Source organism: Cyphomyrmex costatus, unplaced genomic scaffold (genome assembly GCF_001594065.2).
Source record: "Cyphomyrmex costatus isolate MS0001 unplaced genomic scaffold, Ccosl1.0 scaffold474, whole genome shotgun sequence".
Taxonomy (NCBI): Eukaryota; Metazoa; Arthropoda; class Insecta; order Hymenoptera; family Formicidae; genus Cyphomyrmex; species Cyphomyrmex costatus.
Window position 1 is genome coordinate 2,012,770 of NW_017279009.1, and position 24,008 is coordinate 2,036,777.

The window sequence follows — 24,008 nt, forward strand, 5'->3', positions numbered from 1 at the left end:
ACTAAGCGGAACATATGTGAGCGGAGTGAGCGATCGAAAACTACGCTCACAAAATGGCGACTGCTCACTGTGAGCAGCTTCGGGAGCGTTTCCATCTATTAGACAAATCTGGGGTGTTTTCTGAGCGCTCAGTGAGCGGTCGTGCTTCTGGATGCACCCATTGGCTACCGTGTCATTTTGCCGTGCGGCAAGCGTTTTCGCATCCAGTGTGCTGGAGCCATAAAGATTAAGCCATAAGCCGTAAGAAATTAACCAATTACAGTCGAATTTGAGAAGAATAATCGACTACGATTCGTCCATTTCTTATGGCTTAAAAGCTATTGTAGATCCGGACTAAATTTTCCACTCCTAGGGGAAAAGCAAACATCGTACGTTTTTTCAGTTTACAATACTGAAATATATTGACATACATCTACTCTCTCTCTTATGTTTTGAACACAGTCATAAGAAATCGAAGCCATTTTTTGTTAATGCAAAGAAGAAGCCGTTCGTTGATATAAAGTGATCAATTGCATAATAAAATGATTTTACGTGGTTTATTTTCATGCAAGAATTGAAAAACTAACATCGTGAAAAGCCGTAAGTGTAATTTGTTCATTATTATAGTATCCTGTCAGTACTGTTATATGTATGTGTACAACTTCTGCGCGGCCGGACATGTTTCAAGTTCCGGGGATAGAAATTTTACTCGAAATAATTAATAATTTGTAGTATATAGCGCTGTACTTTAAAATTGAGGACTTATTAATCTGAGATTCACTGTATCTATATATATATTATATATATAGAAAAAATTAATTCTTTTTGTACTTAGAATCAATTTATATCAAGAAAAATTGATCATCAACTGGTCTAATTTCTGTTCCTGCACTAGACAACTAGAACTCTCTTTCTAGCTTTCTACAAATATCAAACATATACCTATCTCACTTTAAGTTCTAAAATTGTACACTAGTTCAGCCATAAAAAACAGACCTAATGTTGTCCCTGTTTTTTTGTGTTTTAGTTCGGAAACATTTGCAATCATGTCTATTCCGCCGTATTTGTTGAACCCAAATCCATGGGCCACAATGATGGCCCAACAACAGGCCCAGATAGCAGCCCAAGTACATGCTCAGGCTGCTGTGGCTCATGCTCAAGCTGCTCATCATGCTCATATGCAGGCTATAGCTGGACCACCATTACCTCAAATACCTAAACAACCAGAAGTCTTATCTGAGGATAAACTTCAGGAAAAAGGTAACATTTGTTACCAATTGTTATTTTTATATTGCATTTTTTGCAATGATAATTTTACTTGTTTTAGCGCAAAAATGGCAGCAATTGCAATCAAAGCGATTTGCGGAAAAGAGAAAGTTCGGCTTTGTAGATGCTCAGAAAGAAGACATGCCAGCTGAACATATAAGAAAGATCATCAGAGATCATGGTGATATGAGCAGTAGAAAGTATCGTCATGATAAACGTGTTTACTTAGGGTAAGATATGTTATAGAAAACTGTATATAATCAAACTTTCTGTAAGCATTTTTATTATTACATAACATTTCTTTTACAGAGCATTAAAATACATGCCACATGCTGTTATGAAACTCCTGGAAAACATGCCTATGCCTTGGGAACAAATAAGAGATGTGAAGGTCTTATATCATATTACTGGAGCTATTACCTTCGTCAATGAAATTCCTTGGGTTATAGAACCTGTGTACATAGCTCAATGGGGGTAAGACATAACCTTTTTTATCATTGTGTTTATATAAAATATTTGTATTAAAAAGGTTTAAATTTTTTTCAGCACTATGTGGATTATGATGAGACGAGAAAAAAGAGATCGTAGACATTTCAAAAGAATGAGATTTCCACCCTTTGATGATGAAGAACCTCCTTTAGATTATGCAGATAACGTTCTGGATGTTGAACCATTAGAAGCTATACAAATTGAACTTGATTCAGAGGAAGACGAGTCTGTAGCATCATGGTTTTATGAACACAAACCTTTAGTTGGGACAAAGTAAGTCTGAGTCTACATATGTATCATATATAAAAAGTTATAAGAGAAAAACAAGATTTTGTTCTTACATTTGTTTAGAACTTTATATTTGATTTTTATATTTGATCTTTAATGATGAAAAAAGCGTAGGGGTCCTGAAATCAACTGGACATGTGAGTTGACAATTGGGAATGCTGTATATCATTGATATTCATGATATACACATTGTCTAATTGGAGAAAATGCTGCTGATAAGATATACTTACTTATTTCCTAAGAATTTATATTTTTAATGTAGAATCTGACCAATAAAATATATTACAGGCATGTTAATGGATCTACATATCGGAGATGGAACCTGGCCTTGCCACAAATGGCCACTCTGTACCGTTTGGCTAATCAATTATTGACCGACCTGGTAGATCAAAATTTCTTTTATCTGTTTGACCCTAAATCGTTTTTCACTGCAAAAGCCTTAAATATGGCTATCCCTGGAGGACCAAAATTCGAACCATTGGTAAAAGATTCAAATGCTGCTGATGAAGATTGGAACGAATTCAATGACATAAATAAGATTATTATCAGGCAGCCTATCAGAACTGAATACAGGATTGCGTTTCCTTATTTGTACAACAACATGCCTCATTTCGTGCATCTTTCATGGTGAGTTATAGTGATATATTTTTTAAAATTAATAGTATTGAGAGAAGGCTCGACAATAATATATAAAAATTAAATTAGTATAACGGGCAACGAGCCAAATAAATTTTTTTAAATTATTTTTTTAGTGTTCCACACTAGTTTTGAGATCTTTATGTTAGTATATGAAGGTCTTACTAGCAGTGTGGTAAAGAAAGTCTAGTGATTGTTATTCGTCTCTTTTATAAAATTTATAAAAAGAAACTGCTGATATCACTTACAAACTTAATATTTGGATATTAGTATTACAAGCATAATTTGTTCAAATAAAAATATTAATTGTTTATACTTTTGCATGTTAGCACCTTGATTAATTATATATAATTTACAGGTATCATGCACCAAACGTTGTGTATATAAAAACCGAAGATCCAGATTTGCCTGCATTTTACTTCGATCCATTGATCAATCCAATTTCTCACAGAAATTCACTAAAGGTAAAGTTTTAACTTTCAAATTAAATAAGTTTTATTTATTTATATAATTGATTAATTCTTTGCAGACAATGGAACCACAAATTGAAGACGACGAAGACTTTGTTCTACCTGGTGAGGTACAACCATTTCTTCAGGAAACACCTCTTTATACTGACAACACAGCAAATGGAATAGCGCTTTTATGGGCACCAAGACCTTTTAATACACGTTCCGGTAGAACAAGAAGAGCTATTGACATACCATTAGTTAAGTCATGGTACAGAGAGCACTGTCCGCCTGGACAACCTGTAAAAGTGCGAGTCAGTTATCAAAAACTGTTAAAATACTTTGTGTTGAACGCTCTTAAGCACAGACCACCGAAACCACAGAAAAAGCGCTATTTATTCCGTTCCTTTAAGTCTACCAAGTTTTTCCAAACAACGACGATAGACTGGGTGGAAGCCGGTCTGCAGGTGTGCCGTCAAGGATATAACATGTTGAATCTTCTGATACACCGGAAAAACCTCAACTATCTTCACTTGGATTACAATTTCAATTTGAAACCCGTCAAGACGCTTACAACGAAAGAGAGAAAAAAATCGCGCTTTGGTAACGCTTTTCATCTCTGTCGTGAGATCCTTCGTTTGACTAAGCTCATTATCGATTCTCACGTTCAGTATCGACTAAACAATGTGGATGCCTTTCAGCTCGCTGATGGGTTACAATATATCTTTGCACATGTTGGTCAATTGACTGGCATGTATCGATACAAATATAAATTAATGCGACAGATTAGGATGTGCAAGGATTTGAAACATCTGATCTATTATCGTTTCAATACCGGACCTGTCGGTAAAGGGCCTGGTTGTGGATTCTGGGCACCTGGCTGGCGCGTTTGGTTGTTCTTTATGAGAGGTATCACTCCATTATTGGAAAGATGGCTGGGAAATCTACTGTCAAGACAATTTGAAGGTCGCCATTCGAAGGGTGTGGCGAAGACAGTGACAAAGCAACGAGTTGAATCGCACTTCGATCTTGAATTACGAGCATCTGTAATGCATGATATAGTGGACATGATGCCCGAAGGAATAAAACAGAACAAGGCACGGACTATTCTTCAACATCTAAGTGAGGCCTGGCGATGTTGGAAGGCGAATATCCCTTGGAAAGTGCCAGGTTTGCCAATTCCAATTGAGAATATGATATTGCGTTACGTGAAAATGAAAGCCGACTGGTGGACGAATACAGCTCATTACAATCGAGAGAGAATTCGACGCGGTGCTACAGTGGATAAAACTGTGTGCAAAAAGAATCTTGGTCGTTTGACGCGTCTCTATTTGAAAGCTGAGCAAGAACGACAGCATAATTACTTGAAAGATGGTCCATATATTTCGCCGGAAGAAGCCGTAGCTATATTCACTACTTCGGTGCATTGGCTGGAATCTCGAAGATTCGCTCCAATCCCCTTCCCGCCGTTATCCTATAAACATGACACAAAGCTATTGATATTAGCTCTGGAACGCTTGAAAGAAGCGTATAGCGTTAAATCTAGATTAAATCAAAGCCAACGAGAAGAACTAGGATTGATAGAGCAAGCATATGACAACCCACACGAGGCACTGTCCAGGATCAAAAGACATTTGCTTACGCAGAGAGCCTTTAAGGAAGTTGGCATTGAATTCATGGATCTTTATAGTCATTTGATTCCTGTGTATGATGTAGAACCGCTCGAAAAGATTACAGATGCTTACCTCGATCAATATCTGTGGTATGAGGCGGACAAAAGACGACTCTTCCCACCCTGGGTAAAACCGGCCGACACAGAACCGCCGCCACTCCTTGTCTACAAGTGGTGCCAAGGTATCAACAATCTCCAAGATGTGTGGGATGTCAGTGAGGGTGAGTGCAATGTGCTGCTCGAATCGAAGTTTGAGAAGCTGTACGAAAAGATCGATCTCACGTTGCTCAACAGACTGTTGCGTCTAATAGTTGATCATAATATTGCCGATTATATGACGGCAAAGAATAACGTAGTCATCAATTACAAGGATATGAATCATACCAACAGTTATGGTATTATCAGGGGACTCCAATTTGCTTCTTTTATCGCTCAATACTACGGACTGGTATTAGATCTGCTCGTGTTGGGTCTCCAACGAGCTAGCGAGATGGCCGGTCCGCCGCAAATGCCAAACGACTTTTTGACGTTCCAAGACGTCGCCTCTGAAACGGCGCATCCTATTCGATTGTACTGTCGCTACGTCGACAGGATACATCTGTTCCTGCGCTTCTCTGCCGACGAAGCGAGAGATCTTATTCAGCGTTATCTTACTGAGCATCCTGATCCGAACAATGAAAATATCGTTGGCTACAACAACAAGAAATGTTGGCCGCGAGATGCCCGTATGAGACTGATGAAGCACGACGTGAATCTAGGTCGTGCCGTTTTCTGGGACATCAAAAATCGATTACCACGTTCCACCACTACCATTCAGTGGGAGAATAGTTTTGTTAGTGTCTACAGTAAAGACAATCCCAATCTACTGTTCAACATGAGTGGCTTTGAATGCAGAATTCTGCCCAAATGTAGAACAACTCACGAAGAATTTACACATCGAGATGGCGTTTGGAATCTCCAGAACGAAATCACAAAAGAGAGAACAGCGCAATGCTTCCTACGTGTTGACGATGAGAGCTTGCAGCGCTTCCACAATCGTGTCAGACAAATCTTGATGGCCTCGGGTTCAACTACTTTCACGAAAATCGTAAATAAGTGGAATACCGCATTAATCGGTTTAATGACTTATTTCAGAGAGGCAGTGGTAAACACGCAAGAGTTATTGGATTTGCTAGTCAAATGTGAAAATAAGATTCAGACACGTATTAAAATCGGACTGAATTCGAAAATGCCATCGCGTTTCCCGCCTGTCGTCTTTTACACGCCTAAGGAATTAGGAGGTTTGGGAATGTTGTCGATGGGTCACGTATTAATACCGCAGTCAGATTTAAGATGGTCAAAGCAAACCGACGTGGGCATCACTCACTTCCGTTCGGGTATGAGTCACGATGAAGATCAACTGATTCCGAACTTGTATCGTTACATACAGCCATGGGAATCAGAATTTATCGATTCTCAACGTGTTTGGGCAGAGTACGCTCTGAAGCGGCAAGAGGCCAACGCCCAAAATCGCAGACTCACTCTAGAAGATCTCGAGGACAGTTGGGATCGCGGTATTCCCAGAATAAATACGCTATTTCAGAAGGACCGACACACGCTGGCCTATGACAAGGGCTGGCGCATTCGTACCGAATTCAAACAATATCAAGTGTTAAAGCAGAATCCATTTTGGTGGACTCATCAGCGTCATGACGGCAAACTGTGGAATCTGAACAATTACCGAACTGACATGATTCAAGCTCTCGGCGGTGTCGAGGGCATCCTGGAGCATACTCTTTTCAAAGGAACCTACTTCCCAACGTGGGAGGGTCTGTTCTGGGAAAAAGCGTCTGGTTTCGAAGAATCCATGAAATACAAAAAATTAACAAATGCTCAACGTTCCGGTCTCAATCAAATTCCTAATCGTCGATTCACTCTATGGTGGTCACCCACCATTAATCGCGCCAACGTTTACGTCGGTTTCCAGGTGCAGCTCGATCTGACGGGGATATTCATGCACGGAAAAATACCAACCTTAAAAATCTCGTTGATCCAGATATTCCGCGCTCACTTGTGGCAAAAGGTACACGAATCCATTGTGATGGATCTTTGCCAGGTGTTTGATCAAGAGTTGGACGCATTAGAAATTGAAACTGTACAGAAGGAGACGATACATCCACGAAAATCTTACAAAATGAACTCCTCATGCGCCGACATTCTACTATTCTCTGCCTACAAATGGAACGTGTCTCGGCCATCTCTTCTTGCTGATTCCAAAGATGTGATGGATAACACGACCACGCAAAAATATTGGATCGATGTTCAGTTGAGATGGGGCGACTATGACTCACATGACATCGAGCGATATGCTCGTGCAAAATTCCTTGACTATACTACAGATAACATGTCCATCTATCCATCACCTACTGGTCTCCTCATAGCCATCGATCTGGCATACAACTTGCATAGCGCTTATGGCAATTGGTTCCCTGGTTGCAAACCACTTATACAGCAAGCTATGGCAAAGATCATGAAAGCAAATCCAGCCTTGTATGTATTACGTGAACGTATTCGCAAAGCGTTGCAGCTATACTCATCCGAACCTACGGAGCCTTACCTCTCTTCGCAAAACTATGGCGAACTTTTCTCCAATCAGATCATTTGGTTCGTTGACGACACGAACGTATATCGCGTGACTATCCACAAAACTTTTGAGGGCAATTTAACGACAAAGCCGATAAATGGTGCAATCTTCATCTTCAATCCACGCACGGGACAACTCTTTTTAAAGATTATTCACACCTCTGTCTGGGCGGGCCAAAAGCGTCTGGGTCAGCTGGCCAAATGGAAGACCGCTGAGGAAGTTGCTGCGCTGATTCGCTCTCTACCAGTAGAGGAACAACCGAAGCAGATTATCGTCACCAGAAAGGGAATGTTGGATCCACTGGAAGTGCATTTGCTGGATTTCCCCAACATAGTCATCAAAGGATCCGAGTTACAATTACCATTCCAGGCGTGTCTCAAAGTCGAGAAGTTTGGTGATCTGATTTTAAAGGCGACCGAGCCACAGATGGTACTTTTCAATCTTTATGACGACTGGTTGAAGACAATCTCATCTTATACTGCGTTCTCACGATTGATTCTGATCTTACGCGCGCTGCATGTCAACACTGAAAGAACTAAAGTTGTTCTCAAGCCCGACAAGACTACCATCACCGAGCCACATCATATATGGCCATCACTGACGGACGACGAATGGATTAAAGTAGAAGTACAACTGAAGGATCTGATTCTAGCGGACTATGGCAAGAAGAACAATGTCAACGTTGCATCACTCACGCAATCTGAGATTCGCGACATCATTCTAGGCATGGAAATAAGTGCGCCATCCGCGCAACGGCAACAAATTGCTGAAATTGAAAAGCAGACTAAGGAACAGAGCCAATTGACCGCTACCACCACACGAACAGTAAACAAACATGGTGATGAGATTATTACTGCGACTACATCCAACTATGAAACGCAGACTTTCAGTTCTAAGACTGAATGGCGAGTACGTGCTATCTCTGCAACTAATCTCCATCTCAGAACGAATCACATCTATGTTTCATCCGATGATATCAAAGAGACCGGTTATACTTATATCTTACCTAAGAATGTATTAAAGAAATTTGTTACCATTTCTGATCTGCGAGCACAGATAGCTGGCTATTTGTATGGTATTAGTCCACCTGACAATCCTCAGGTAATTACTGTTAAATCATTTCATTATCTGTATTTGAAATATTTTGTAATACATAAACAATTTTTTCTTTTTATTTTATATATTATTGTACATTTATAATATTAAAACATTTTTTTATACATTAAAATTTAAATAAATTTTAGCTGTAATATACTCTAATCTCATGTTCTATATGTGATAGGTAAAAGAAATCAGATGTATTGTAATGGCGCCGCAGTGGGGAACTCATCAGACCGTTCATTTGCCAAATACGCTACCTAATCATCAATATTTAAAAGAGATGGAGCCGTTAGGATGGATACACACGCAGCCAAACGAGCTGCCACAACTCTCACCGCAAGACATATCTACTCACGCCCGGATTATGGCTGAAAATTCAATTTGGGACGGTGAGAAGACCATAGTTATCACTTGCAGTTTCACGCCTGGTTCCTGTTCTCTCACAGCGTACAAATTGACTCCGAGTGGTTTCGAATGGGGCAAGCAAAATACTGATAAGGGCAATAATCCGAAGGGTTATCTACCTAGCCATTATGAGAAGGTACAGATGCTTCTGTCCGATCGTTTCCTTGGCTTCTTTATGGTACCCAGTCAAGGCTCATGGAATTACAATTTCATGGGAGTGAGACACGATCCCAACATGAAATACGAGTTACAACTGGCGAACCCGAAGGAATTTTATCACGAGGTGCACAGGCCGGCCCATTTCCTCAACTTCTCAAGCTTAGAAGATGGTGATGGTGTTGGAGCTGATCGAGAAGATATGTTTGCATAAAATAAATCTCCTGTGTGAGATTTTGAGTGACAGTAATTGAAAAGAGTGTAGGATGTGTACAAGTAGCGTGTGAGAATACGTGTTGTATGCTCTTTATTTTTTACTTTTCTCGTCTAATTCGTATATGTAGACGATTACAAACACATTTAATAGTAAAGAATACAGATTAAGCCTTTATTATCTAATAATTGCAGACTTTAAGTGAACACTGTGCTTTTATTCCCCTGGTATCATAATTCTATTCATTTGATTTTCTATATTTTGTAGGTGCGTATTAAATGCAGATAACACAACTATTAAATATTAAATGATCATGATGGCACTTGTACAGAAATATTCTGTGATCGTATAAAAGCGGTGAAGAGCTATATTGTATTATCTAATATGATAAATGAAATGCAATTCCAGAAACTTTATCTATACAAATACATTTCATAATAAATCAATGGAACCTTAAATTAAATGTGGAGATGTCCGATTTAAAACCTATCTCAGTGCAAGGATATTCAAGGTACATATTGTAATGCTATCACATGTATCATGATAAAATGTACGGATGATTTGACACAGATCGGTATTTGCTGTACACATCGTTCCGCGAATATGAAATATCGTCTTAAATGTCACATTTAATCTATCCATATATTGTAATAAATATTTTTGTTTAAAAATGCATATTTTTAATATATATTTTTTTTCTTGAATTTGTTTAATATTAAACACTTATGCGTGCGATGGAAATGTAGACAAGTGTCAATATAATATAATAAAAAATAAATATTTAAAAGAGAATGTAAAAGATAGTTATGCGCGAGTAATGTGTTTTACGAATTAAAGTTAAAATTATCCGTAGCCTTTTTATCAAAATGTTATCAATGATGTATAATAATGACGATCCCTATACATTAAAATAAAATGTATACAAAATTATGGCATACGGCAGTCAATGTATATGATACACAATATACTTTCATTATTTTAATGAGGACGATAATAGATAGATGCAAGATAATTTCTCAGGTAGCAAGTTGTAGTCATTTTGTGACGTCAATAGTTAGTCATTTTAAATTATTGACGTCACATTCTACGACGTATTATAATTACAACGTCACACTTATTGACGTTAGATAAATGACTAATCAACAATACCGGTAATGTTATTAGTGATCAGTTAATAACATTATGTAACTATGACAAATTATGCTATTTTTACAATGATAGGACGTCAGATTTGTCAAAAATGATTAATTAATGACGTCAAAAAGACGATACCTTTCTACCTGAGTTAATTGATTTCTTTAATCGTCTTTGGATTGCAAAAGAGATAAAAAAAACTTGTAAGTGCATTTAAAAAAAATAAAAAAAAAAGGGAAGCCACCAATTTCGGTGTTCTTATAGAGAGATCAACGCAAGCAATATAAAATCAATTTTTAAGTGGAGAATTAAATTACGGCACCGCCTAACTGCTCATTATAATCACCGATTTCACATAGTACAATCTTTCTCTTGCATTGCGACATTCAAGAATCAGCTTCATCGGATGAACTTTTCGCACGGTAATTTGTTTGCGCGTAAGGATTGACCTTCTCTTGCAGAGACATTACGCCTGATGTAGTAGTGCAGGTACGCGAAGCTGAACTGTGACAGCCACTACGTGTTGAGTTTCTGGAGAACAAACCGCGATTCTGGCAACCAAAACGTTTTAAGAGCAATCGCTTGATCTTCTCCTTCCATACGAATATAATGAAGATAATGAGACCTTGCAGGGTATTTGTCAAATCGGTAAGATACCAGATGTATGACGGCGAACTCGTGAATAGCCATGATATTATTTCCATGGACCAGTTTATGCCCATCACGATGAATAACTTCAGATACAGATTGAACCTGCAAACACATTGATTTTTGTATTTTATGTAAATATATGTTTTAAAAGTTAGAATTATTAGAACAAAGAATTGTATTACGGACGAAAATATTCGAAGTAATCGATATTTACTAAAGATAGATATCTTTTCATAATCAAGTTTTGAACTAAAGGGAAGAAAGTTGTTAAGTTTTTCTTAAGAAATGTTGAAGACATGTGATTTCCGTTTTTATGAAATAAGGGTAACCACTTCGATTTTAGTCGCACGATCGTTTGTCATTCTTTTGAGAATCACATACGTTCTCGCGAGGAATCTATGCGCGCGCGTTCGAAACGGCAATGTGTTTGTTGTTTCAAAAGATTTCGTAATTATGAAAGCAAACCACCGCATGGGAAAGTTGCCGTCTAAAAATAAGCATCTTTTACGGGAGCTCGAACCGATCGACATTATGCAAAACCGTTTGAAAACTGATATATCATATTAATATGATTCATCACATATCAGTACAGAAATGCTTGTATTACAAACCACTGCTTATTGTCATCGTGGCGTCTGCTTTCCGAACCTCTCAAATGATGAGCTGTGTCCTTCTTGTGACGCACAATTTTTAATGCTGTAGAGATAAATAAGCAAATGTTGCAGATAACAGTGACACCCATGGGTCCATAAAAATATAACGCCCTCGCCTCGTCCGCTAAAAATTAATTTCTCTTATTACACATCGTATTTTGTAAGTTTTTAATTTTAACAATTTTCAGATTTGATCATAGTTTTAATGAGATGTCGCGCTATCGTTAGTATCAGTAAACATTCACTTACTATTGAACCAGCATTTTGTGACACCAATTTCCGGTCGGATCAATTCCTTTGGCACGCTGGGAACGAAATCCATTATGGCACAAATGATACTGAGAAGGGAAGCGCTTCCCCACGCGTAAATCGAATACATAATGAATTTTTTTCTCTCTCGTTGCTTTACGCTTCCTTGTAATGAACGGAATCCCCTGTAAAATGCAATTTACATATTATCATATTGAGCCAGCCACAAGTAGAACAAGTTGTTATGCAAATGCACATTAAAATAACTATCGCCTTTGGTCGCATAGTTTCTCGTAAGTATGATCAGTGCGATTGTGTTCAGTACATTCTATATAAGCGATGCAACTATGATACGTAATTGTTAATTAAAAATTATTTCAAAAACTCTATTTTTTTATATTTATTTATTTAAAAAACGCAAACAAAGATCATTTATAAATTCTAAAATAAGCTATATGAAATATTATAACTCATAATATAATTGTAACTTTCAAAGATGTCTTTCAACATTACCGATCTCTCAATTCAATATGTCGCACTTGGAACAATTAAATTTAAATGTTATAATATATATAGATAAAAATGTAATCTTTTTAAATAATGGCAATTTTTATACAAACTATTATTGCGTAAGTTAAAGATTTCTTTTTAATTGTAGCAATACAATGTGCTTGGTTTGAATATGGTATAAGAAATGGAACGCCTAGAGGAGTGGAATAGATGGATATTGACGATAACATGAAATAAATTAAAAGCTGATTATTAAAATGAACGTGTAAACACACATAAAATCCTACTGAGTCGAAGGATGATTCATGTTTCCGCGAGGACACGCGCGCGGCGACGGCAATAATGTTGCGTATGGATGCGTTTATACGCAATAAAGAAGGAAATTAATCCAGTCCAAGTACGATCCACTGCACGCGCGCTCGACGCTCTTGTAATTGATTACAAGAGAACAGGCGATGTGCGTACACAGCAGTCGTCACACCCCCAAACGGGCTTGGCGACAGCAGGTCAGTTCATCTCCGTACGACAATAGTAAATAGCGACACGACAATACCGCGTCATGAAATTTCATTGACACGCGAGAGATAATAAATTGCTTTATAGCACTTCACATGAACGCATGTAATGACAGCATAAAAAAATAATGTACCGTTATTCGCAGGCGTGATTAAAAATAAATGATTTATATAATGTTAAATTGATTGATTATTGATTAAGTGTTAAATTGATCATAATGCAAATGATTTAAATATTGATCTTTCCTTATTAATCTTTCATTCAGAAAATGCATTGAAACGTTTCGTTAATAAACAGAATTGCATTTGCATTAACGAGTCTTCATTGTTAAACGAATATATTCGACGTTTATATTCACGCAACTCATGAAATGTCGGTGTTTGAGAATATATGCTCTACTGACATTTTCCGTTCACCAAATATTGCCTGTCCGAATAGCTTCTTGGACCGACGTCCAACCGCGAAGGAGATCAAAATTAACTCGGCTGTGTTTGCACCACATACGCACGTCGGTCACGTACCGGATATTAATTCGCATCCTGTCGCTATCAATTTCTCCTAGTGTTTGTCAATTATCAAATTTCTTTACCACAAGCGCCGGATCGAGTGGCGCTTGTGAAAATATTTGGCGAATTAATTAACTTATTTTGTCCTAGAACTCGATCTGGAAATGTTTTATCCTTAATAAACCGTAATTAATATTTCAATTACAATTATAAATAAATATATACATGTATCAAATTACAATTGTACAAATTATAACTGTAAATATTTATTAAATATAAGTCGATTATATGTATATAAAAAATAGGATGGTTTTACGAATAATGTAATTTAAAAAGTCTTCGAGAATCAAGTCTCTAAATATCTTCGTTCCATTTTTCTTTTCGCGTCCAAGAAAGATTACAAGATTATCTTTAACAAATCAATTTGATTGCAGATGGAATGTATAATAGGACTCGATATGAAATATTTTAATAGCTTACCCGAATGTCCACCAAATGTCGAAGCACATCACGTTTAGCCAGAAGAAACTTGCCAAAAATGAGAAGTGGATGATAAAGGCTGAAACAGTCGAATAAACAGCTATTAATCATGCATTAAAATGCCGGTTTGTTAACCCGTAAGAAAAAACAAGTTTATTCTACTAAGAAATATAATTAAAAACAATAAAAAACTTAAAAATAACATTTGCTATTAAACAGGATATCACAATTTTTATTTAAATATTACGTCAAAATTACACCACAAAATTTGCTAATTTTCACGAAAGAAAAACAAAAGATATTCATTCATAGAATTTCTAAATTAATTCTATGCCCAGATTTAAATTTTACTCGATTTATTTTATTTGTTTGAATAACTTTTTATTTTGAATAACTCTTATTATCAGAGAGGGAGAGAATACTATATAATTAACACGTGAATATATATATATGCATTTATTGTATTATTATATGTTGTACCAAATGTGATGCAGATGGGAATCGATATTAAGGCCTGACGGGTTAGCTGAATTATTGCGAGAGACGTGTACGCGACGAACAACGAGCCGACGTATCCGCGCAGCGTGTAGCCATGCATGTTCCAAAGCTCCGGCAGGATGGAGTACACCACGAATGTCGCCAATAAAAATGGCAAGGACACTATCAGACCCACAGGTATACCATCATTCTTTTCTTCCAGGACGTCTTCAGACTCAAACTCGAAGCAAACGGTTACATCATATTTATCATCATTGTCCCATATAGCGAGGCAGTATGATGTAACGATATGATCGTCGATATTTGGTTGATATAAAGAGCCATTACTAAGAAATATATACTCGTCGCTTGATTTTATTTTAGGCTCAAGCACAAAACGTTGATAGTGGCACGGATCATGAATAGTCAGGGGAAAAATTTGATTTAACTTTTTACCACCAATTGGTATCGAGTCGTTTAACACATACTCGTATACGTCTGGAAAGATATAATTAATGTTCCCAGCAATAATGCACTCTTCTTTAATAGTATCATTTATTCTTGTTATTTTCAGACGATTACCGAAAGGACAACAAAGCGGAATGCACGTAATGTTCTCGCACATCTCGTGAGGAACAATATTTTTCTCAACGTCATCTTCATAGAACTTTTCAGAAAGCTTGTACGACGTGTCTTCAATTTGCATCAAGTTTTCATGGAATAATGTGAAGTTGATCTTCTCATTGGCCTTTGTAGAATTCGCGCGAAGTTCTACCGGCATTTGATTGCCGCCCTCGTGATTCTTCACGGATCGCTGTGCGTGAAATGCATACTGCACCGAGTCACTATCTTCGTGATTGTCACTTGTGAAATTAGCACGAGATTCATAATGCTCGTTATTCTTGGTGGAATTTTTACGTAGATCATACCGTATCAACTTTACATCGTCGCTCGTTGTCGCCGAATTTCCCCAAGGTTCGGAAGAAGAGGCGACGAATAAAAGCGTGTAATACCAAAGTATGCAATTTTGTCGACACATCGTATGTCGACCCGTCGACACGTTGAATTTACTGAACCGTCTTGGTATTCTCTTCCAACAACTTCGTAGTCAGATGTCCAACAACCGCAACGATATCGCAAACTGCGGAAACGAAGATACGCGTGATATCGTCAGTCTGTGTCGATTTAGTCGCGACTGCGACGCTTTTGTCCGAAGGACGCCGTGTGTCGCAGCAAACGTATGTGCATGTCAGCAAGAAAACGATGAAAAAGAAGGCACCTCGTTAAAGCAGGTCCTGTTTCGGTTAAAGATGACAAAACAGGAGAAGACAAAGGTGAATTTTATAGTTTGCTCTCCGAAGAGTATGGAGAATGTGTGGCATGTGTTTGGATTTATTTGTTTTTAAAGGTTTTTAGTACTTTCTCAGATCTAAGCGATGAGCTTCCGGTTCGCCTTGTAACGACTGAGATAAATCATTACAATTGATGTCTAAGAAAACTTTATTTTACACTTCATTTTTCAATGCATAGTTCGTTTAAAAAAAAATCTAAAGATCTAAAGATGATTGGAATTAATTAAGCTGTACGTACTTTTCATCAGATTATATAAATTGCAAATTTTAAATATTGAAAAGTTCTATATTATAATAAATCAGCGAAATATGTATTTTCAATGTTAGTTGCATGAAAGAAGCAGACTACACACACACATACACTATAACTACATGGCAAATGTACAAGGCAAGCATAATAAAGAGAAGCAAAATAAAGAAAATAACTTTTTCCTCACGCGTGCACGTAATGTGCCCTATACCGCAACGCTTTTGCGTGCGGTAAATAGCCAATACTAATATAATCTAAAGAAAAATGAATAAATTAATTTCTTATTTATCACTGAAACCAGAATACTGACTTTCTCATTTGTTGAGTATAATTTATACATGTAATAATAAACTAAAATAATATTACAATTTTTTTAAATATTAATATCAATATTTACAAGAAAAGCAGATATGTTACGAAAACATTTAGAAAGTTGTCGTTAAACGCACTTGTGTTAAACAGACATCTCATTAATTTGTAAGATTTCTAAAGCCACGTACGTTTCATCCGGTTCGACGCGATCTCTACAAAAGAATGCTGTGCATAATAAATATGATATGAATACATGTATTTACGTATGAACAACTCGTAAAGAAATTATCGTATTTGGAAAGTGGTAACGCAGTGATGTTTTCCTGTAGTTAGAAATTGATTCCGCTACGCAACCCAAGTAACACTGTCTGACTATTCGCTGCGACAGCAAAAATGTAGTTGCATCCTGCCAGTTTTATAATTACAGCTATTTGGCAGCCGAAGCTATTTTCGTTGTATTAATAGTTGCGTAATCATTATGACAGCTAATAGAAAAGTCAAAATGCAGTCACAGCTATTTTGGCTGTACTGCAGGTAACTGTAATCTCTAGCCGTAATTTGTATGTCACACCGAAAGTAAAGGCTATATAACGTTATAGAGCCTCTGCTTTCGCTGTGAATGGCCGCAACATTGTCTTCAATAACCCAAAAAGTGTCCCATTTTTGCTGCTACAACTTTGTCACAACGTCATAATGACATATTATGGCAGTGATTGTCATAAACAAAAATGCTGCGATTTAAGCTGAAACAACGTTATCGCAGACGTTTTAAAGCTTCATGTGTTACTTAGGAATAATCGCAAGTTAGTATTAATCTTCTTTGTATGTACAGTAACACGAGAGTTAATAGAAGTTCGCATCATTCTATAGATATACCGATTGTGATGCAGATGCCGTTTGGGATTTGTTCCTGTGGTGTCAGTTGCACCACCCCCAGTATGCTGTACGCCATCGCTAGGCAGCCGACGTATCCGCGCAATGTCAGACCATGTAGATTCCTCAGCTCAGGCAGCAACCAGTAGACTACGTATGTGACGACCAGGAACGGGACGGAGGCGAGCATCCCGAAAGAATATACAACCTCGCCGTCGTCGTCCTCGGTCACATCATCGCAGAAGAACACCATATATTCCTGATACTCATAACTTTTCACCCGCGCCAGGCAGTACTGATAATAGTCGAGGAGACGATCTTCCGGTTCTTCAGACAGAGGTCGTATTATAGAGCCATTGGACAGTAGGTACCATTCGTCGTCCTCATATACACGAGGATTCAAAGAATATCGTTTCACATCAACACATGGATTCCATATTACAATATCAAAATATTCGTCACTTGCAGTGACATTCGCTGATATAAGATCCACTTCGTAGATCAGTGGCAACTGTACCGCTTCCGTCCCGTTCATGGTGGCCTCCACGCAATTTTTTCCGTCGAGGAAAGTGCCGATACGACAGCATAGAGACATGCGGGGTTTTCCGGAGCTGTCATCATCGATGCCGGTCGTTTTCTAGGAGTATAGAGCCAGAGGGAACGAAGACAAATAATGTTAATTCACGATTGGACAGAGAGGAATCAAATGCCATTTTTAGATTTTTGTTATTGCAAGTATTATATATATAGAGAGTAAGTTATGCATAATACAATCAATTGTCATGCTTTTCTTGTCATATTTTTTTATTACAAAATTATTTTATTTTTAAATCCATACATGCTGTAGAATTTTTCTAATTACTATCTGAAATATTACTCAGCGTTTTGTTGGTTGGTTCCTTTCTGCGTATTACATCCAATTACAGTTAATAGAGAAAATTAAGTCCAAGCTATTATGTGAATTAGTCAATCAGAAATGAACAAATTACTACAATTTATTAGCAGATTAATATTTAAATAACCTTTGATCTACATGTTTCGTTGTATCTAGATTATTTACATTTACACATTTAATCAAGTTAATTCTCGAGATGTATAAGTTCCCTTTTGAAAGTTTTAATTAATTACGGCACAAACAGTTAGTAATTTCTGATCATTATATTTATGAATGCCATATGACTCGAGAATGTACAGTCGTCATAATGAAATCGTTATAGGCATTAGAACGCATTAGCAAAGCGATACGAATTAATCTCATCAACAAATTCCAAGTATAACATAGTATGTAGTCGAACTTGGAATTATCTCTACCTCTAGATAAATATGAGGGACGATAAGATTTTCCTTCCATTTTGATTCCTCTGGCTCTTCCTCTGCTTGATCGCTTTTGAAAGTGGCAGCCACGATCAAGACCGCATGAAACGCGATGAATAAGGCTGTTCTCAGATGCCGTTTCATTATGTACTAATTTAATGAGGCTGCTAAACAGCAACTCTGAATAATTATCGTCACCGCCTCTCAATGTTATCGCCGTGTGCGGAAGCTTACTCACGAAAGTGCCACAAGAAATGAAACGGAAGAGAGAAAGAGAAAGATAAAAATACGACGACTCTCTGAAGAAATATAGTAAGTTTCTCTACGTCCCTCTCTACGTCATAAAATGATGATAGAATATAACCAATTATCTCTTATTACTCGTTAACCTTACTATATCTTACAGTGTTCAGTATGTGAATTTGTTGAACCAATCGAGTGAAAGTGATAAAGAAGGGTGCGAACTTTAATCAGTGTTTAAGATATCGTGTGGATATAACAGCAACTTTGGTTACGAGATACAGTTATTTACAAAAAGCACACTATTCACAGATATGTATTACAAATATATAAATGATAAACAAATATATAAATGATAAACAGTTTCATAAGTGTAAATATGTTACAAATACAATTTGTAAAATATTACTTAAAATAAATAAAATCTTATTCGTTTAATTTTATTGCTTCTTTAGTTATGGCTTTAAGCAAAAAGATTAATAAAAATGTTAACTTGTAACTAAAATCTACAGATTTGCATTTAAATGTATATAGCTCCAATGAAATGTACACCATCTAAACACATAAATATGTAAACGCAATGATCTTAAAGCATCCATATACAGTGACATATTCGTACAGTTAAATACTTGACAGTATTGAAGTTAATATACATGTATAATACAGACGCTCGATTATCCAATGCTGTTATTGTTAAATAAGCAATTTGTTTATGTGGAAAATATTTTTACCTATAATACTATGTTGAAAAAATATTTTATTATTGTATATACTGCGAATACTATTCTAATGATCAATGAATTAAATGACCGAAGGGATCAATGATTCAAATGACTGAGAAAAGAGAGTACCATTTAAATGAGTCACTATCAATCGAGTTGATAATGCCGTACATTGACTTATGCGATATAATTATTTATCGGAGAAATTGGAATAAACGCGAGGGGAGGTAAAATTATTGCACGATTTCTTTTTTCTTTCTTCTCGAACATCTTTAAATCATTGAAACACGAAAGAATCTATCCGGATTCAAATATAGCACTGTTATCACTAACGATTACGTTGACTTTCAACTATCTCGCTGGATTCGATAAAGTCAGCACTGTGTTCCGTTTTGCCGCGATTTTTCCTGGCGACGGATGAAGGAAGAGCACGCGAGAAATGCGTATACTCGCGCGAGTAACCAGACGAGACTACCAGACAACGAGTCGACTACGTTAGAGTGCGTTAGAGAAGCAGCCTACCTGCTGCGAAGCCATGTATATAGGGCGGTTCGAAAAAAAAAGATTCATTGACAAACCGGTATACTCCACAGAGATGGTAGCTTGACCAATCCAGCAGCAACGTAAATTTAGACGCTTAACTGTTTAGATACTTTATCCTCCGCAATGGAGGGCCATTACTTCTTCGAGAGGATTACGAGACTGAGAATAAATTTACGGATGATTATAGACGAACGAGCAACAAAAATTTCAATTTACACCAAGTGTTATTTTATACATAGCCGAAAGATTTATCTCAAAAAACTATTAATCGATAGTATAGGCGTAAGAAGAATTTTATCGATTCTCACAGCTGATATTTTTTCGATCTTATCATTCTAAAGTACAAAAAAATAACAAATTATTGAAAATTCAAAGATAATATAAAATATCTGGAGACATAATTTACCGTTATTTACGTATACTTTTATCCCACCCTGTAAGCAATGATGCTTGACCAATATAAAGATATACAGCACATAACACGCAAAAACCGGTTTAAGTATACTCGATCATCATCCGTATATTCACTCGTTAAGTATACTCATATCACACTCAATGGGGGTAATCATTAACATTTGTTTTATGGGAAATCGAAGCTAGTGATGGCTAGACAGGCGCCGACAGGTCCTTAGCTCAGATCGCCTTTCCTTATTGGAAGAACCTTTTCAATCATGTTTTCCTCGAAATAACATGGAACGAATGATGGATTAAATTGTATCAGGAAATACACAGTATGTAATTCTTACATCATCACTAATCACAGAGATATCAGAATCGCGCATGCAGAAAAAAAAGCGCGCTGATTCATACGATTTGTGCTCCATATTAATAAGTGGAATGCAACGATAAAGCGTTTTTTTATACGTAATAAAATATGTATTTATTTATAGTGCAATTATGAAGTAAAGTAAACAATCCCTACAGAGATCTATTTTACATGAATCTGTAATCGTCATTTTTCTAAATCTATAAAAAATATTTAATATAAAGTTTCCTTCTTTTGTTATTACTTATAAAAAGTTTGTTAAAGAGTACAAATCTCTTATGTATCCAAATCTATAATTTTTATTTATATTACATGCATATATAATATTTATACTATATATTTTTTATTTATATATTTTATTATATATTTTTATTTATCTAGTATTTATTTCTTATTTTTAATTTTCTTCTTTGCCGTTTTATCGATTATAATATTTAATAGATACAAATTAATAAGTCCATTGATGACTAATACCGTACAACTTCATAACGATGAATATAAGTTCGTGAGGTATCTTTTTCACATTGATGATGATAATTTTATTCATGATAACTATTTTTAAAAGCATTGTGAATCAATATCTAAATATGAAAAGTTAAAATAGTATAAAAGAGATTTAAAAATATCTCATTTTTATATAATAAAATCTCTCAAATACGTTAAAAAATTAATATTGAATATTAATATCGATTGTTCTCATTGAAGATAAACGTTTCTTTTTTAAACGAACTGTAAATTTACTTGTTAATTGCTGGAAGTAATAATGTTCTCCTAGAAGTAATAATGGACTCCACATGCGGAGTGTTAATAATTATAGTAATTATTTCATTAACACATAGTGTCATCTACTTTATTATTTGCATTCGTGTAGATTCTTTCTCAAGATAATATATTCCCATGATTATTTCGAAGAAAAAATAAGGCAACGTGAAATAAAATGTAGATTTGATTTAAAAATTGGCATACATTGACTTAGCACGAGACATATCATCATTTCAATTATTTTTTCGCACATAGTAAGATGCGATCATCAGTGCTTGGCTGCGTTACATACAAAGGAATAATGCCGCGTACAATAATTTTTCAACTCTACTAAAATCACAACAAGTTTTCTATCACGATCACAGAGGAATATCTGCGAACGGCTCAAATTACAAAAGTTGCTTGTTAGAAATAAATGGATACAAATTACATAAAAGGAGGCTGCTTACCTGTGCTGAAGCATAACACGCGTATTGGAGACATGTAAATATAGTTGACCAAGATCAGGAAGACATAGGCGATAATTAAGCAGATGACATAACACATGAGCGTCTTGCCGTAGAGGTTTCTCAACTCAGGAGTAATTGCATACACCAAGAAGGTGGCAACGAGGAACGGAATGGACACTATGATGCCCACTTGATAATGAAAATCTAGTTCCACTTCCACTTCCTGCGTCCAGCAAACCAAGATGCCAATTCGATCGAAAGTCACCTTCCAATCTATGCAATAATTCCAGAAAGGAAAGATCTTGCCATCAGTGTCCACAAAGCTGCCGTTCGCCTGAAGAATAATCTTATCGTCACCGTAGTCATCGGGATTGAGAGAGTAATACACGCGGCCAGGAGGACAGCCGTTATCCTGCACCAAGTGGAAGTGGTTCTTCAGATTTTCAATATGTTGAATCTCCTCGGTCATCTGCATCCTCGATAGACGCAAATCCGGCGTCTCGGTTGTTAACAGCTCCGTATCATTCCGGGGCATCTTCTGGCATATCTCGTTCATCTTCGACTTTTCGCGAAGAACCTCGTCATCTGGGCAGCATTTTCTAATGCAATTGCGTAATCTACAAATGCAACCATAAGTGACATTGCCGTTTGTCCAGCGCAGTTCGGCCGGATAGACGATGCCGTCGTAGAAAAAGCTGCCGTTGTTCTCTAAAGATCGCGACGCCGCAACGCTGTTCTCCAAGCTGAGGATTACGCTGAACGGTGGCGAACAACGCGGATCGTTGATCAGCGACGGCAGTCCATCGGCAGTATCGCCGATATCGTCGGCTGTCAACAGACCACATGCAGCGAGGAGGACCGCCAAATTAAAACTTAATACGGAGCGGCCACACATCGCGACAAGGGCGTTGAAGAGCGAAAACTATCAGCCGCAACCCGTGCGATCATCTCGGTGGCTCCGCTTCGCACCCGGCGCTTGGCGCCCAGCATATCTGCGTCGGAGAATGCGCACCGCGACGAAGCGTCGCGACGCTTTCGCGCTCGTACACCCACGACCAGATTTCTTTGCTTAAGACACCACATTCTCGGATGGAAGGATCGTGTCCGCTTATCTCAGCACACATTGTTAAGCGGAGAGTGCCGCGCTTACATTTAATCTGGATTGATCGCGTCCATTATACCTTCTATTTTTCCATTTCCGTTTCGTACAGGAATACCTGCGAACTTCTTTGACAAAAAGCAAAAAGGCACTTTATTTATAAATGGTTTAATAAAAGACCAATTTTATATAGGTATGTGATTATACTTGAAATAGTCGAAAATGTATTTGGACTTTGGAAACTAAAAGATATCTGTATGTCGAGACTTATTCTATATAATATGTATGAAACAAAACTGTTTGACTGGGCTGACTTTTAACCCTAATATAGAATTATAGCTACCATGAGTTTCAATTTATTATCAGATTTACGATAGTTATAATTCTAGAGTTAATGATGGGGTTAATGATAAAAATTAGATACTTTAAATCGATATAGTATACGTAACGCAAACCATAAATTTTCAGTACTTGCAGTGAACAACGGAACACAGCCAGTGTATAATCTTAAAAGAATCACGGTTCAGTTGCGAACGTGCGATTTATTCATGGAACACACGCATTTCGTTTCTTTATCTACAGAAAAAAACAAAGAGAAAATTATAATCATCCAATAATACGATATCGCGAACGTCTATATTCCACCTCTTAAATCACCCAGATGTAAAAATCTGGTAAAACATCGCGGACTTTTCTTCCTTTAAACAATTCAAATATGCGCTGCCATTATAATTTAATAGCAATGCCATCTACATGCAAAATGCCGAAACTTAGTATTATTATTATCACCAATTATCTAGGTAGGCTTCAACATTGCCAACTGTTGATATCAATACAAAAATGATTGTGTTGCAATAAATATTATTATTATT

The 24,008-nt window shown here is 36.8% G+C and overlaps 2 protein-coding genes across 2 annotated transcripts; one reads left to right on the plus strand and one right to left on the minus strand.

Moving 5' to 3' along the window:
- Positions 1–464: 464 nt before the first annotated feature.
- Prp8 (pre-mRNA processing factor 8) lies at positions 465–10,120 on the plus strand. Its single transcript, XM_018545122.1, has 9 exons — positions 465–579; positions 1,007–1,239; positions 1,307–1,475; positions 1,555–1,719; positions 1,792–2,007; positions 2,311–2,649; positions 3,017–3,122; positions 3,188–8,503; positions 8,685–10,120. The coding sequence occupies exons 2-9, from the start codon at positions 1,026–1,028 to the stop codon at positions 9,276–9,278; spliced, it is 7,119 nt and encodes a 2,372-aa protein (XP_018400624.1). The 5' UTR covers positions 465–579; positions 1,007–1,025; the 3' UTR covers positions 9,279–10,120.
- A 388-nt stretch (positions 10,121–10,508) lies between these two features.
- Positions 10,509–22,932, minus strand: LOC108777908 (G-protein coupled receptor Mth2). Its single transcript, XM_018544904.1, has 7 exons — positions 22,038–22,932; positions 18,553–18,677; positions 17,245–17,878; positions 13,978–14,056; positions 11,966–12,150; positions 11,675–11,840; positions 10,509–11,165 (listed from the first exon to the last, which is right to left on the minus strand). The coding sequence occupies exons 1-7, from the start codon at positions 22,930–22,932 to the stop codon at positions 10,799–10,801; spliced, it is 2,451 nt and encodes an 816-aa protein (XP_018400406.1). The 3' UTR covers positions 10,509–10,798.
- Between the last annotated feature and the right edge of the window lie 1,076 nt (positions 22,933–24,008).

Coding starts and splice junctions, on each gene's coding strand:
- Prp8 (XM_018545122.1), top strand. CDS start 1,026: ATGTCTATTCCGCCGTATTTGTTGAACCCAAATCCATGGGCCACAATG. Junction 1,720..1,791: donor GTGTACATAGCTCAATGGGG/GTAAGACATAAC, acceptor AATTTTTTTCAG/CACTATGTGGATTATGATGA. Junction 2,008..2,310: donor AAACCTTTAGTTGGGACAAA/GTAAGTCTGAGT, acceptor AATATATTACAG/GCATGTTAATGGATCTACAT.
- LOC108777908 (XM_018544904.1), bottom strand. CDS start 22,932: ATGTGTGGCCGCTCCGTATTAAGTTTTAATTTGGCGGTCCTCCTCGCT. Junction 12,151..13,977: donor GACATTTGGTGGACATTCGG/GTAAGCTATTAA, acceptor TGCATTTTACAG/GGGATTCCGTTCATTACAAG. Junction 11,166..11,674: donor CACGATGACAATAAGCAGTG/GTTTGTAATACA, acceptor ATGTGTTTGCAG/GTTCAATCTGTATCTGAAGT.